Here is a 15,636-nt window from a genome sequence, read left to right on the forward strand (position 1 = left end):
CTAGACAGAGATGACAAAAAAAAACATAAATCTGCCATCTGAAGTACCCATGGCAGGATATGAGGAATGTGATGAAACATCATTAATACAATGCATTGACTGTAACTTACCCTACTATAACCAAAGCAAAARGAGCATATCACCTCTGATGAATCAGAGTTTGTGTGCTGCCCAAGGTAACAACGGTCTCTGCAACAACACCAAAACGGACCTGGAAAAAGAACACATCCCGTTTGCATCTAATTAAAGGGCTCTGTTTTCATTTCTTTCCTTTGGAAAATTGTATTTATGAAAAAACCTCCCTCCCCAGCGTTCCCACTTCCACAGCTCCTTCCCAAGACAAACACAGCACCCCATAGCAGAATGCTCCATTAATCACTATAACAGAGGTGACACACTGAGGGCCTTCTTGAAACCATGCCAAAACACATTCCCTTAATCAGGGGGGAAACAGCACAGATTGAACTCCTATCATGTGCAGATTTMAAGCCATCCGCCACACAATAATGCCCAATAACTACAACAAAAAAACAACACAGGTTCCCCCCAAGCCCACTACAATACAATGCGATTCCCAGACCCCCTGCTCCAAGAAGGTGGACTGTAGACCACGTCCAAACCTCCTCTCAACTAGAAGCAGAACAATGGTCCGGATGCTGTTTCCACAGTCAGACTAGCTGGAGCTTCACCCCACCTTTAAGCAGCAAGGAAGTATCACAGACCAAGTCAACAACAAGTGCATCGAAATAAATAAAGGCTTCCCCCGAAAATGGACTTGTGAACTCCAGGGGTGTAGAACAGAAGAAGGTGTACTAGGGTGAGAAAGAAACACTGTGTATAAAGACCATCAGAGTTCCAACAAACATTAGCAGGTTACTCTCCCAGCTGTGACAAACGTTTGGAGGTTAAAGGGAACCTACATGAATTCACTTTTAATGTTATACTGAAACTCCTGAAATACGTTTAGACTGCAGAGAAAATGCATTGCATTTTCAAAGCAAGGCAGAATGAGGTCTAAAAATAAAAGCCCTCCCTCCCCTTTATCATCTGATTCAGACCACAGAATCTCCCAAAAAACTGAAATACTATAACTGCATTGTCTTAAACAGACCTCCCCTGTTGCCTGACATGAAAGAGAATGGCCTGCAAATCAATACAAGGCTAAACAAGGGATGGGATTACACATTAATTCATGAATGAATGAACACAAGACCGCTGCAAATGCTGGCACTGTTGCATTAGACCCAGACGAGTTGAGACTAAACCAATCTCTTTGAGTTCACTACCACAGATCTGAGGACGGCCTCTTGGTGCTGACAGGCAACAGGAAGTAGTGATGTCCCAGCAGACGCAGCCAGCGGGGTCCGGGAAACCAGGATTAGCGCCGCAGCCTGCCATAAACATGTGTTTGTGCTCATAAATAGCCACGCCGTTTCTCTGAATTGATTATGGCAAAGTGGTCACTGCATTTTTCCCATGCCTCTCTGATGGTTTCAGCACTGTGTTCTTTCTGTGTTCTTTGCCCCCTTCCGATGCAGTCGTAACACGGGTGAGCTGGTTTCACTAAGGTTTTCATTTGAATGACAGGGATAAATATGCAAACAATTCTCTCTTGACATAATGGTTGGTATACTTCGTCAGATACATTTTCAGTGAGGACTAGGATGTTTTTGACAGATCTTGGAGCAAATCCATCATGTACAAGTCCAGTTCAGTCTGCAGTCTGTAATATTTCTGAAAACTGTTTCCCCCAATGGCATGCCTGTCAGATACAAATTAAGACTGACACAGGCATTCCATTGTTCCACTCATCTGTTTTTCCAAGTCTTTCTTTAAAATCCTAATTGCACTTGAAATACCACAACACCCCCTGGTGGCTCTCCTGGGAGCGATTCCAGAGGGCATAGAGGGAAGGGGTCAAAACTAGATTTTGCAGATTTTGCTCACAGCCGCCATTAAAATCCATTACCCATAAATTGGTTAAAACCCAAGCCCCCAACAAATAACTCCAGGCTGCAAAAGGTTTGGGAACTGAATGAGATGGAAGAAATAACACTTACATACACTTAGATTACAAAGACCTACATTTATTAAAAGATGGAGCCCAGTAATGAGACTATTAATGGCATGAAATAACCCCCCCCCCCCGCTCTTTTTGTTTATAATAATGATTATGTCTGGCTGGAAATGTTATGATTTCTGTTATGTTAATGCACCACCTTATATATTGAACTGCAACAATCTGTATTAATATTTGCCTGTTTTTAAATGTTAAACATTACCACCCTAATTGAACTATGTCCATCTCATCTCTCTAATGCACAACACATGAATGGAAAGAAACCAAAATATAATGGAATCTTTGCTTTAATTTATTTCAAGAGCATTCAGTCTTGAAATGAGCATGTTCTACAATACATTTATACGACACATTAAATCCAATTTGATTGGTCACATACACATATTTAGCAGATGTTATTGCAGGTGTAGCGTATCGTATCATGTTTTTCTGAATTCCCTTTAGCTTGTTGTCATTTTGTCATATCCAGCACATTCTATCCAGATCAACAATGGCCTAGTATTTAGACACAGCTATTTGATGGAATTCAATACTTTGTCAGTAGCTTGTTTTACTTGATGACTAGCCTGTGAATAAGTTTCTCTCACTTAAAACAGTGTACAGTAAGTGTAATCATTCTATGACTAGGACAGGAGTTAGTGGAAGTGCAGCTGTTGATACACACACAGTAAGTACATTGTGCTCTTCAACTTGAAGCTTCCTGCACACGTTTCCTCTCTAAAAATCCTTTAGTTCTTTAAAAAAAAAAGGCATCTCCTGTCCTGTAGACACACAAAATATTCACTGTAAATCTTATGATAACACACTYGGCTGTTTCAACAAGCTAGCAAAACACCCGTTCCTGTTATCCCCTGACGAAAATGATTGAAATACTTGAACCTGAGTTGGGCTTCAACAAGCATCCTGTTTGAACTTGAGAGTGCATGTGAAGACGTTACGTCCCATCAACAAACTGAGAACCACCATCTCTTGCTCTATCAGCGTCATATGGGTCAGTCAGAGCGGAATCTGTAGAATTTAAAGGTCACAAGGTCATGTTTTAGCACTTATCCTGCAGTGAAGTCCTGGGGTCCATCTCAACAACATCTGGACTTATGCAACCAACTAAAAACTTGTGCTTCTCCAACCTCATGTCACTGCCTTTAGAATAATTTATTGTCAATATTGTGATGGTTGGAGTTATGGAAGCAGAAACATACTGTAATATGAATCTATTGGACCTATGGAATAATTATTTTGAGAACACATTACTATATATTTTGTGTTTAATTGTCATAGTGATTTTGAGTTTACAAAGAGAGAAGAATCAAATGTGCAAAGAGGGGCTCACACTGTCGTCAGCAGAGGGCAGTCACTGACAAGAAGAGAAGCAGTCACAGGGAGCAGCACAAACTACACTGTGCAGAAAATAACAATAAGGAAGCTATATACAAGGAGTACCAGTACCGAATCAATGTGCAAGAGGTACAAAATAGTTGAGGTAATTGAGGTAATACAGTATGTACATGTAGGTAGGGGTTAAAGTGCCTAGGCAATCAGGATATATAATAAACAGAGTAGCAGCAGCGTATGTGAAGAGTGTGAAAGTGTGTCTATGTGTGAGTGTGTGTGTGTGCATTTCAATTAACAGGTGTGCCTTGTTAAAAGTTAATTTGTTGAKTTTCTTTCCTTCTTAATGCGTTTGAGCCAATCATTTGTTTTGTGACAAGGTAGGGGTGGTATACAGAAGATAGCCCTATTTGATAAAAGACCAAGTCCATTCTCTTTGCTCAAATAAGCAAAGAGAAACGACAATCCATCATTACCTTAAGACATGAAGGTCAGTCAATGCGGAAAATTTCAAGAACTTTGAAAGTTTCTTCAAGTGCAGTTGCAAAAACCATCAAGGGCTATGATGAAACAGCCCTCATGAGGACCGCCACAGGAAAGGAAGACCCAGAGTTACCTCTGCTGCAGGGAATAAGTTCATTAGAGTTACCAGCCTCAGAAATTACAGCCCAAATAAATGCTTCACAGAGTTCACATCTCAACATCAGCTGTTCAGAGGAGACTGCGTGAATCAYGCTTTCATGGTCGAATTCTTGCAAAGAAACCACTACTAKAGGACACCAATAAGAAGAAGACACTGGCTTGGGCCAAGAAACACGAGCAAAGGATATTAGACCGGTGGAAATCTGTCCTTTGGTCTGATGAGTCCAAATGTGAGATTTCTGGTTCCAACTGCCGTGTCTTTGTGAGATGCAGAGTAGGTGAACTGATGTCTGCATGTGTGGTTCCCACCGTGAAGCATGGAGGAGGAGGTGTGATGGTGTGGGGGGGCTTTGCTGGTGACACCGTCTGTTATTTATTTAGAATTCAAGGCATACTTAACCAGCATGGCTACCACAGKATTCTGAAGCGATAGCCCATCCCATCTGGTTTGTGCYTAGTGGGACTATCATTTGTTTTTCAACAGGACAATGACCCAACACACCTCCAGGCTGTGTAAGGGCTATTTGACCAATAAGGAGAGTGCTACATCCGATGACCTGGCCTCCACAATCACCCAACCTCAACCCAATTGAGATGGTTTGAGATGAGTTAGACRGCAGAGTGAAGGAAAAGCAGCCAACAAGTGCTCAGCATATGTAGGAACTCCTTCAAGACCGTTGGTTAAGATATATATATWTTTTTTTWAACTAGACAAGTCAGTTTAAGAACAAATTACTATTTACAATGACAGCCTACACGATCCAAACCTGGTCAACGCTGGGCCAATTGTGAGTCACTCTATGGGACAACCAATCTCGTCCGGTTGTAATACAGCCTGGYTTTGAACRAGGGTATCTGTAGTGACACCTTTACCACTGAGATGCAGTGCCTTAGACCGCTGTGCAACTCAGGAGCCCTAATGTGAAGCGGTCATCAAAGCAAAGGGTGGCTACTTTGAAGAATCTAAAATCTAAAATATATTTTGATTTGTTTAACACTTTTTTGGTTACTACATGATTCCATATGTGTTATTTCATAGTTTTGATGCCTTAACTATTATTCTACAATGTAGAAAATAGTAAAAGTAAAGAAAACCCTTGAATGAGTAGGTGTGTCCAAACTTTTGACTGGCACTGTATGTGTGTCAGTGTGGTATGTCAATAAACATCACTGTATACATATTGTATTTACATGTATTTATAACTAAACTCCTTACATAAACGTGCAAACCAGTTGCCCAATAATATAGAAGTAACTTTGACACCTCCTGTAATTACACATTGTACAAACTTATGGAATACACTTATCAAGGTACAAACAGAGGGATATCAGCTGATGATTTGGTTTCAGTAGGAAAAAAATATATACATAGATTTATTTTATGAAGATTCTGTTTGCTATTCTGCACTGGAATAACTTGTACACCATATAGGCCAACTGTAAAGCAATTCAGCTTGCATTGTAATATACACTCAGCACAGAACTGTACTATATGGTACACAGTATCACATTCCCTGGTAGATGGTGCCCTCTTGAGGCAGTTGTTAGGTCTGGATTTAACCTCTGGTTGGCCACTAATGGGAGTTCTGTATCCATCCACAAGGAAGCAGTGGCTTTCAATTATCTCAGCTCAAATATCCTTCCACCAGAGCCTGAGGAAATAAGTCATTTCTTGGGTACAGTCAGTCAAGGCACCTGACTTGTATCAGAGTTTTTTGCCTGTTTAGTGTATGGTCAATGAGATTCAGAAGCCATACTTCACTTTGAAATATGAAATAAAATGCCTGTAAATGCAGTAGACACAAATGGACAGATCTCTCTATGTGTAGCACATGTCCTCTGATTTTTCTTCTTCACATAAACCAAACATTTTCATTACAAGGCACTGGCATGGTCATGGCTTCTTGAGCACCTCTCCCATCCACCCGAAAAGGAAAACATGTTTCCTGTTTAATATTTGTTTCCATACCTTTAACACAAACAAAAGCAAGCTGGAGGGCAATCTTTATCTCCTTTGGGTTTATTTGATGCTAGATGACTCCAACTGTCTGTTGTGAAAAAACTATAATCAGTCATATATAAAAACATCAAATGCTTTAAAATAAATAAATAGGCCTATTTGTAGGCCTAGTAAAGTGCATGTGTTATTACTAGGCCCGAGATTAGGCCTATGTTTGACAATTGTCCTTCGATTCGTTTGGATTGTTTTATGATAGATATTGCAATTAATTCGAGACTTTTTATGCAATCTCTTATGTAAAATAGGGACGGATAATAACTAAGATCATGCCTAATATATTGGCACYCACGGGCGCGAGACTACGTTGTCGTTAGCGGGTGTCATAGGTTAAACCGGAATTAGCTGTGAAGTGCAACCTTGAAGTGTCGACGTGCGAACTAAAACGAATGTGAAAAGTTCGCCTTGCTACAGGAGAAAGAAGCTGAGCAAGTCTCATCATACTTTGTACCTATTTTGCAAGTGAATATCTTTAACAAATACGATCAGCTTCCGAAGGCGTGAAACGTGTCTGTGGACATGGGAGACGTTGCCTTCCCATATTAACAGGTTTAGCCCTAAAGACATTATTCAACCAAAGGAGAGGAGAGTGTGACGGTTGTGTTGGACCATCACCTGCACTATAAGTGAGGGTTCCCCAACTGGCGGCCCATGTGCAGTTATTTGGCCCACCAAGTTTTTAGAGCATAAAAAAAGATGTATGTTTTTATTATTTTGGGGAATTTTCCTTTTTGGACTCTAAAAACACCAGGGGATCCGCTCCAGGTGATTTTAATTTTGGAAATCTGTTCCCAAGTATTCCCATGCATAATAGAGAGAGATATGTGATCATATACACTGGATATCATAAGGTGAATGCACCAATTTGTAAGTCGCTCTGGATAAGAGTGTCTGCTAAATGACTTAAATGTAAATGTAATATACAAATGTAACCTAGGTTTGAAATTATTATGTTTTAGTCAAATATTATTTCTGTTTGGGCTTCTTGTGGGCAATTTTCAGTCTACAAATGATTTGTAATTATGTTCTGCTCCCCTAACCATCTGTTCAAGAAAAAAATAGGCCTGCGGCTGAATCTAGTTGATGATCCCTGCTGTAAATGTTTAATGGTATTTTTTATTATTTATTATTCTCTGACACAAAGCAGAATGACAACAACACAATCAAGAAGTTGACAGCTACAATTGCACGTTATATAATTGAGGGCCTACAAATAGCCTACCTTATTGTAGCACAGTAACAGTCCTGTATTAAAATAAGGCCAAGGCTGTCCCATCTTTATTTCTAGTAAGGTATAATGTATGCAACTTAATAGGCCTAAATAAAAAATATTGTTGAAAATAGAAAATATATAGCAAGCACACTTAAATTAGGACACTTCAATTGGCCTGAGAGATGTGTATAAGTCATAACGTGTTCAGGAGCATATCCATTTAAGCATATTGTTTGTTGGAGAAGTTGCAATTCACTTTTGCAATACATTTGATTATTGGCGTCAGTATTTCAGATTTGGGAGTGGAGTTTGCTCTTTTTTGGGGTGATGCGTAAAACAGGCGCTAGAAGACAGTGGGTTTGCCAGCACAATTGACTCGTCATTTGAATGCAAATTGTCGGGGTTTGAAGACTTCTGACGTCAGGAAGGAAGACCTTAGTATACCTTTACCACCACCACCTTGACAACAGAGCCACATCATGTGAGACAGTATCACGTCAGGAACTACTTCGCATTTAATTTGCACCATTGGACTATACACAACATAACCACAGCAAGAGGATTGTTATTTGATTTTTTTTGGACGCAGTTGCAGGGCAACTATGTACACTTGAAAGTCACTTTTGTCACTTTTTTTCAAATCATGCATGTGGGATACCTTTTGGATAAAGAAGGCAGCATGTATCACCAAGGACCTGTAAGACGATCGGGCATCAACATCCCACCACAGAACTTTGTTCCCACGCAACAATATTCCGACTTTACTGGATACCATCATGTGCCAAACATGGATACGCACGCACAGTCTTCGGGTGCTTGGGGAGCTCCTTATGGCGCACCGAGAGAGGACTGGGGCGCCTATAGTCTGGGTCCTCCTAACACTATTCCTACGCCCATGAACAACTCCTCGCCGGGACAAGTTTCCTATTGCTCACCTGAATACAATCCCATGCACGCGCCAGGGTCAGCAGTATTGCAACCACCTCCAGATAATATTTCTGTGGCTCAACTTTCCCCGGATAGAGAAAGGCGCAATTCTTCTTACCAGTGGATGAGCAAAACGGTACAATCATCTTCCACGGGTGAGTAAGGTCACAAGCTTGAGCCAAGAAATGCATAACACTGTTTAAATCATTCGTGCACAGCATCAACTCATGCCAAACCACATGTTAATATTTAGCTAAGAAGAGTCGGAATTGTTGTGTTTRTCTCGTGTGCTGTGAAAACTGCTGGTGTTGGCTCATAAAAGTTGTGCAAGTGCAACAGGTAGTATTTAGAAAATTGATAGAATATAAAAACTAATTGCATAATTTAAGTGATAAATCTCACCGTAAAAACGAATAACCTCATGCGTAATGGGTGCATTTTGGTAACATTTTTGAGAGATTCGTAACGAATAAAAGGAAGCACTAACATGACATTATCTAATCATGATTTAAATTAGATGTCACCAAAATCACACAGTCGCATGTAACATTTCTGTATTGGACACATTTTGAAAACTGTAAAATGCAACTTCAAGGCATTAAATTGTAAATCACAACAGACTCTAAACAGAAGCGAAAGGYGGGAAATGATAGGCTCTAGATCGAATTTGTCAAATTCATTATTGACAATGCAACTATAGGCCTACAATAGCGATAATAGTCTGATAAACTATGATATTAATTCAAACTTTAACATCTTAGTTATTTTCTGATACAGGCTTTTAGCCTTGTCGAGGAAACGATGAAGGTGTCAAGATTAGAAACGGCGCCAGGCGCACTTGTAATGCTAATTTCTCGACTCCCGTAAACTAGATGTGAGGTCTACTTTTCCTGCTACATTGTCTCAGGTTTTGAGGTTATCCGTCATATTCAGGTTGCGGCCTCTTTTAACACCTCATTTTACTTTGATATGCACCAAAGTGTCTTCCTCGGCTCCCATTCTTCGAGTTCTATTGCCGGAAAGGGTGACGTTTTTCACAGCAAATAAAGAAAGGTCTTTGACCAATATAAACAAAGCTTTATAACTTGGCAATAAACCACAGCATCTCTTAATTCGCTAGAAATTAAATATGTAGAAAATAGAATTCGTTTACTTTAGGCCTATATTTATAAATTAGACTAAGTTATAGTAACATAAGCCTAAATTAACTCGTATATTTCGTTTTATAGCTTATTAATTAACTTGGTTATAAAACGAACCACTGTAAAATCCTGAAATTCTTTTAGCCTTGATGTCTTTTTCTGTATTTGTATTATTAGGCTAGCTTATCAAACGTGTTGTCAAGTGTTTAATTCTAGGAGGCTATCCCTGGCCTTGTCAAACGGATCAAGCATGACCTATAACTATTAATATCAACATGTTTCAATGTTGTTCAAAACGACTAATAATATTGTCTACCTGATAAAAGTGTATGTGTTTATGATATATTGATCAACAAAAGCAACCTGATCCAAGCTAGAGAAATGTCTGAGATAGCATTGCCTTGTTAGTCCTTTGTGTGTCGTGTGTTGCCTCTTAACACTTCAATGGAGTTTAGGTAATATCTCTGAGTCTCTTTGTTCTGCAGTTTGTTCAAAAAGTGAGATCAAAAGATCAGTGGCTCAATTTGCATATCTTCCAACAAAGCAACACAATCTAGATTAACATGATAGCCACCACTTCAGTTGATAGAGCCTAAAGATGTTTCATACACATTTTGAGATGTGTTAGATAAACGAATCGRAAAGTTTAATAGGCATGGATAATTAACCTGTTGATTTTCCTATTTCTCTAGTATTAAGCCTACTTGCTATAAATACCTAAAGTTACTGCTATAAAAGTGAATTTAAAACAAGAATGAACTTCAGAGTTTAAATAGCCTATTGCTCCATTATATATTATATATTGAAGTATTCGATGTTCATTGTGACTAGCCTATTTAAAAATTAGGCATACGGAGCAAATTGAATTCTCATAACTTCTCATAATTTCAGGCAAAACAAGGACGAAGGAAAAATACAGAGTGGTTTACACCGATCACCAGAGACTGGAACTGGAGAAGGAGTTCCATTTTAATCGTTACATCACTATCAGAAGAAAGTCAGAACTTGCGGGGAACCTTGGCCTTTCAGAACGACAGGTAGGTCTATACCAATTCATGATAGAGCATTATCGCCCTAGACTTGATCAATCAAATGATGAATCAAATATAAAACGAAATACCAATTTTGACACATTTTTCTTTTACATTTACAGGTGAAGATCTGGTTTCAAAATCGCCGAGCCAAGGAAAGGAAATTAATCAAAAAGAAAATGGGATCTGATGGCAGCGGAGGATCAGTGCACAGTGACCCGGGTTCAGTGAGTCCTCTGCCGGTACCAGGCTCACTCAGTCCGTCGGATATTCACGGCTCTCTCTACCCACCCCCCGGAATGAACACCTTGGCATCTATTAGGAACATACAGCAAGTTACTGTCACTCAGTAGAATCGAATTTGGACCATCCAACATAACTGAGCACTCCGACACGCTGAAAGGACAGTTCCGCAAGACTTGGCTCCCAATGGATTATTCAGACGTCCTGAAGCACATGTTGTGGATTACGAGAAGTCGAGAAACAAGATGATTTATAATTGCAACGAAATGCTGGAGGCTCTTCAAATATACTTTTTTATAGAATAGTTCTAATAATAAAATAAAAACATACAAAAAATAAATGTCTGGTTCAGAAATGTAATGCTTAACATGTTTGTTTGTGTCTGAGTTATTGAGATAGGCAATATAATTTTCTGTGTGTGATAAGGTGTATAAGTGTTTGTTAATTAATAAAATGAGAAATCAGGTAGGCATTACATTTTATTTTAAGTTTAACTGGACAGAAAAGGCATATTATTAATTTGGAGTTTCTGTTTGACACACGTTTAGCATTTTCTGCTCCAATTTGATTGCAAAGCACACTTCCTTAATACAGGGACAAGTGAGGCAGGTTTTAAGAGTGATACGGGTAGAACGTTTGTCCGATGGCAACGTTCAAAATGAAAATAAAATGTGTTTTTTGCAATAACGTTATATCGTTTTTTACTTATTTCATTGACTGGAAAAGTATAGCGTACTACTGCAAAATAACAGGCATGTGAGTGTGCATAGGTTTACTGTTTTCTAAAACACTTAATTGTTGATGTATATATTTGATATTTCAAAACCGTACAAATGATTTATCAAGAGCTTCCTTCATTAGGCTATTACAGTTAACATGCTCTTAAATTGTTTATCGCCCTTCTGTTTCTTTTTCAAACTATAAGGATGTGATTAAAGTTCATTCTGACCACCCAGCATGTGTCAAAYGCAATATTTGATTGGTGATGTGCATGTAACGATATATATATATATTTTTTCTCTCTCAATAACATAGACCTATAGCCCTTCTCATGTGAATAATGGCACATCGTTTTGGAGTTGTTAAATTGCACCAAAAACGTTGCTATTGGCCAAAGCAATACACAGCTACACAGTCACTTTTTGCAACGGGATTCTATATAGTGTCAAGTTGTAGACTTTGTAGTCTAGGACTAGGCCTACTTATGCTTGTCCACAAACTGTCAAACTGTCTTCTCAATTCATGTTGACCTTTGAGCCATTATGATGGGAAAATGAGTAGTGATCTATTTGTTGGGATAGGTTAAATGTAGGTTCAAGCCTATGGGGTTATATTACATGAACCTGTAAAAAGGTCACCCAAGACTGTCATTAAAATGGCTCATAACATCCTCATAACCTAGCCTAGGCCTACTCCAAAAACTTGCAAGAGATCCCTATAGAAGTGCACAACCTCAACAAACCTGTTTTCCTGTGTTCTATATACACTGAGTATACAAAACATTAAGAACACCTGCTCTTTCAATGACATAGGCTGACCAGGTGAATCCAGGTGAAAGCTATGATCCGTTATTGATGTCAATTGTTAAATCCTCTTCAATCAGTGGAGATGAAGGGGAGGAGGATTTTTAAGCCTTGAGACAATGGAGACATGGACTGTGTATGTGTGCCATTCAGAGGGTGAATGGGCAAGACAAAACATGTAAGTGCCATTGAACTAGGTATGGTAGTAGGTACCAGGCAACAAGAACTGCAACGCTGCTGGGTTTTTCGCGCTCAACAGTTTCCCGTGTGTATCAAGAATGGCCCACCACCCAAAAGACATCCAGCCAACTTGACACAACTGTGGGAAGCATTTGAATCAACATGGGCCAGCATCCATGTGGAACGCTTTCGACACCTTGTAGAGTCCATGCCCCAACAAACTGAGGCTGTTTTAATGAAAATGACGATAATTCATTTTAGTGTAAGAACTGTTTGAAAAGACCGCCTGAAATTTCAGCCTGTTTTGGTGGAATGGAGTTTTGGCCTGCCTGACTGTAAATTAATTAATAGACCAATAAGAAAGTTCCAAACCTCTGCCAATAACAGATCATTTTCAGTTTTCCCCTCCCCACCCAGACCCTTCACAGACAGTCCTAGAAAAATGATTGCTTAAGAAATTGCTCTTTGAAGCTATTCTCTGTTTCTTTTTGACCATTTGAATTTACAACAATCATAGTAAGGTACTTAATTGTTACCCAGAAATTATTTGATATTGAGATAAAAATGGCTGAATTGGAACTTTAAAATTGTCAAAAAGAGACCAAACAAATAGCTTCTTAGCAAAGAGCAATTTCTCAAGCAAGAATTTTCCTAGGACTATTTGGAAGTGGTCTGAGTGGGGAGGGGAAAACTGAAAACTAGCTCTTATAGATGCAGTAAAGAGGTCAATGGAACTCGGCAAAACAATGGATTTGCCATGGAAACACGTGGGGGATAAGATGCTGTGGGGGAAAGATCCCGAATCTCATCATTGCCCACCAGCAAAATTAGCCTACATTTAGGCTATTGTTTATATGTGTATTCCACACTATGTTGAGGAAACGCTGAAATGTCTTGAGTCAATAAGTATTCAACCCCATTGTTATGGCAAGCCTAAATAAGTTCAATTGTAAAAATGTGCTTATTAACAAGTCACATAATAAGTTGCATAAACTCACTTTGTGTGCAATAATAGTATTTAACATGAGTTTTGAATGACTACATCACATAAAATTATCTGTAAGGTGCCTCAGTCGAGCTGTGAATCTAAAACACGGATTCAACCACAAAGACCAGAGAAGTTTTAATAAATGGATCACGAGTCACTTTTAAATAATGCCACTTTAATAATGATTACATATCTTACGTTACTCATCTCATATGTACAGTTGAAGTCGGAAGTTTACATACACCTTAGCCAAATACATTTAAGCTCAGTTTTTCACAATTCCTGACATTTAATCCTCGTAAAAATTCCCTGTCTTAGGTCAGTTAGGATCACCACTTTATTTTAAGAATGTGAAATGTCAGAATAATAGCAGAGAGAATGATTTATTTCAGCTTTAATTTCTTTCATCACATTCCCAGTGGGTCAGAAGTTTACATACACTCAATTAGTATTTGGTAGCGTTGACTTTAAATTGTTTAACTTGGGTCAAACGTTTCGGGTAGCCTTCCCACAATAAGTTGGGTGAATTTTGGCCCATTCCTCCTGACAGAGCTGGTGTAACTGAGTCCGGTTTGTAGGCCTCCTTGCTCACACACGCTTTTTCAGTTCTGCCCACATATTTCCTATAGGATTGAGGTCAGAGCTTTGTGATAGCCACTCCAATACCTTGACTTTGATGTTCTTAAGCCATTTTGCCACAACTTTGGAAGTATGCTTGGTGTCATTGTCCATTTGGAAGACCCATTTGCAACCAAGCTTTAACTTCCTGACTGATGTCTTGAAATGTTGCTTCAATATATCCACATATATATCCACATAATTTTCCTTTCTCATGATGCCAAGTGCTCCAGGCCCTACTGCAGCAAAGCACCCCCACAACATGATGCTGCCACCCCTGTGCTTCACGATTGCAATGTATTCTTTGGCTTGCAAGCCTCCCCCTTTTCCTCCAAACATAACGTAGGTCATTATGGCCAAACAGTTCTATTTTTGTTTCATCAAACCAGAGGACATTTCTCCAAAAAGTATGATCTTTGTTCCCATGTGCAGTTGGAAACCGTAGTCTGGCTTTTTTATGGCGGTTTTGGAGCAGTGGCTTCTTCCTTGCTGAGCGGCCTTTCAGGTTATGTCGATATAGGACTCGTTTTACTGTGGATATAGATACCTTTGTACCTGTTTCCTCCAGCATCTTCACAAGGTCCTTTGCTGTTGTTCTGGGATTGATTTGCACTTTTCGCACCAAAGTACGTTCATCTCTAGGAGACAGAACACGTCTCCTTCCTGAGCAGTATGACGGCTGCGTGGTCCCATGGCGTTTATACTTGTGTACTATTCTTTGTACAGATGAACGTGTTACCTTCAGGTGTTTGGAAATTGCTCCCAAGGATGAACCAGACTTGTGGAGGTCTACCATTTTTTTCTGAGGTCTTGGCTGTTTTCTTTTGATTTTCCCATGATGTCAAGCAAAGAGGCACTGAGTTTGAAGGTAGACCTTGAAATACATCCACAGGTACACCTCCAATTGACTCAAAAGATGTCAATTAGCCTATCAGAAGCTTCTAAAGCCATGACATCATTTTCTGGAATTTTCCTAGATGTTTGAAGGCATAGTCAACTTAGTGTATGTACACTTCTGACCCACTGGAATTGTGATACAGTGACTTATAAGTGAAATAATCGGTCTGTAAACAATTGTTGGAGAAATTTATTGTGTCATGCACAAAGTAGATGTCCTAACCGACATGCCAAAACTATAGTTTGTTAACAAGAAATTTGTGGAGTGGTTAAAAACAAGTTTTAATGACTCCAACCTAAGTGTATGTAAACTTCCGACTTCAACTCTATATATTGTATTTTATACCATCTATTGCACCTGGCCTATGCCGCTCGGCCATCGTTCATCCATATATTTATATGTACATATTCTCATTCACCCCTTTAGATTGTGTGTATTAGGTAGTTGTTGGGGAATTGTTAGATAACTTGTTAGATATTACTGCACTGTCTGAACTAGAAGCACAAGCATTTCGCTACACTCGCATAACATCTGCTAACCATGTGTATGTGACCAATAAAATTTGATTTGATTCGATTTTCCAATGCCCGCAAAGGGCACCTATTGGTAGATGGGCGATGCAGGCGTCCTTCCTAACTCAGTTGCCAGAGAGGAAAGAAACCGCTCAGGGATTTCACCATGAGGCAAATGGTGACTTTAAAACAGTTACAGAGTTTAGAGGCTGTGACAGGAGAAAACTGAGGATGGATCAACAACATTGTAGTTACTCCACAATAATAACCTAATTGACAGAGTGAAAAGAAGG

At 39.3% G+C, this 15,636-nt stretch overlaps 1 protein-coding gene across 1 annotated transcript; it reads left to right on the plus strand.

Moving 5' to 3' along the window:
- The first annotated feature begins 7,693 nt into the window (after window positions 1-7,693).
- LOC111965546 (homeobox protein CDX-1-like) lies at window positions 7,694-11,567 on the plus strand. The gene is made up of 3 exons (XM_023989707.1): window positions 7,694-8,363; window positions 10,242-10,387; window positions 10,504-11,567. The coding sequence occupies exons 1-3, from the start codon at window positions 7,925-7,927 to the stop codon at window positions 10,732-10,734; spliced, it is 816 nt and encodes a 271-aa protein (XP_023845475.1). The 5' UTR covers window positions 7,694-7,924; the 3' UTR covers window positions 10,735-11,567.
- The last annotated feature ends 4,069 nt before the right edge of the window (window positions 11,568-15,636 follow it).

This window comes from Salvelinus sp. IW2-2015, linkage group LG6.2, assembly GCF_002910315.2.
Source record: "Salvelinus sp. IW2-2015 linkage group LG6.2, ASM291031v2, whole genome shotgun sequence".
In the NCBI taxonomy this organism is placed as follows: Eukaryota; Metazoa; Chordata; class Actinopteri; order Salmoniformes; family Salmonidae; genus Salvelinus; species Salvelinus sp. IW2-2015.

What these genes read in the sequence shown, in the direction of transcription:
- LOC111965546 (XM_023989707.1), top strand. Translation starts at nt 7,925, where the DNA reads ATGCATGTGGGATACCTTTTGGATAAAGAAGGCAGCATGTATCACCAA. An exon ending in GGTACAATCATCTTCCACGG is followed by an intron (nt 8,364 to 10,241) that starts GTGAGTAAGGTC and finishes TCATAATTTCAG; the next exon opens with GCAAAACAAGGACGAAGGAA. An exon ending in TTGGCCTTTCAGAACGACAG is followed by an intron (nt 10,388 to 10,503) that starts GTAGGTCTATAC and finishes TTACATTTACAG; the next exon opens with GTGAAGATCTGGTTTCAAAA.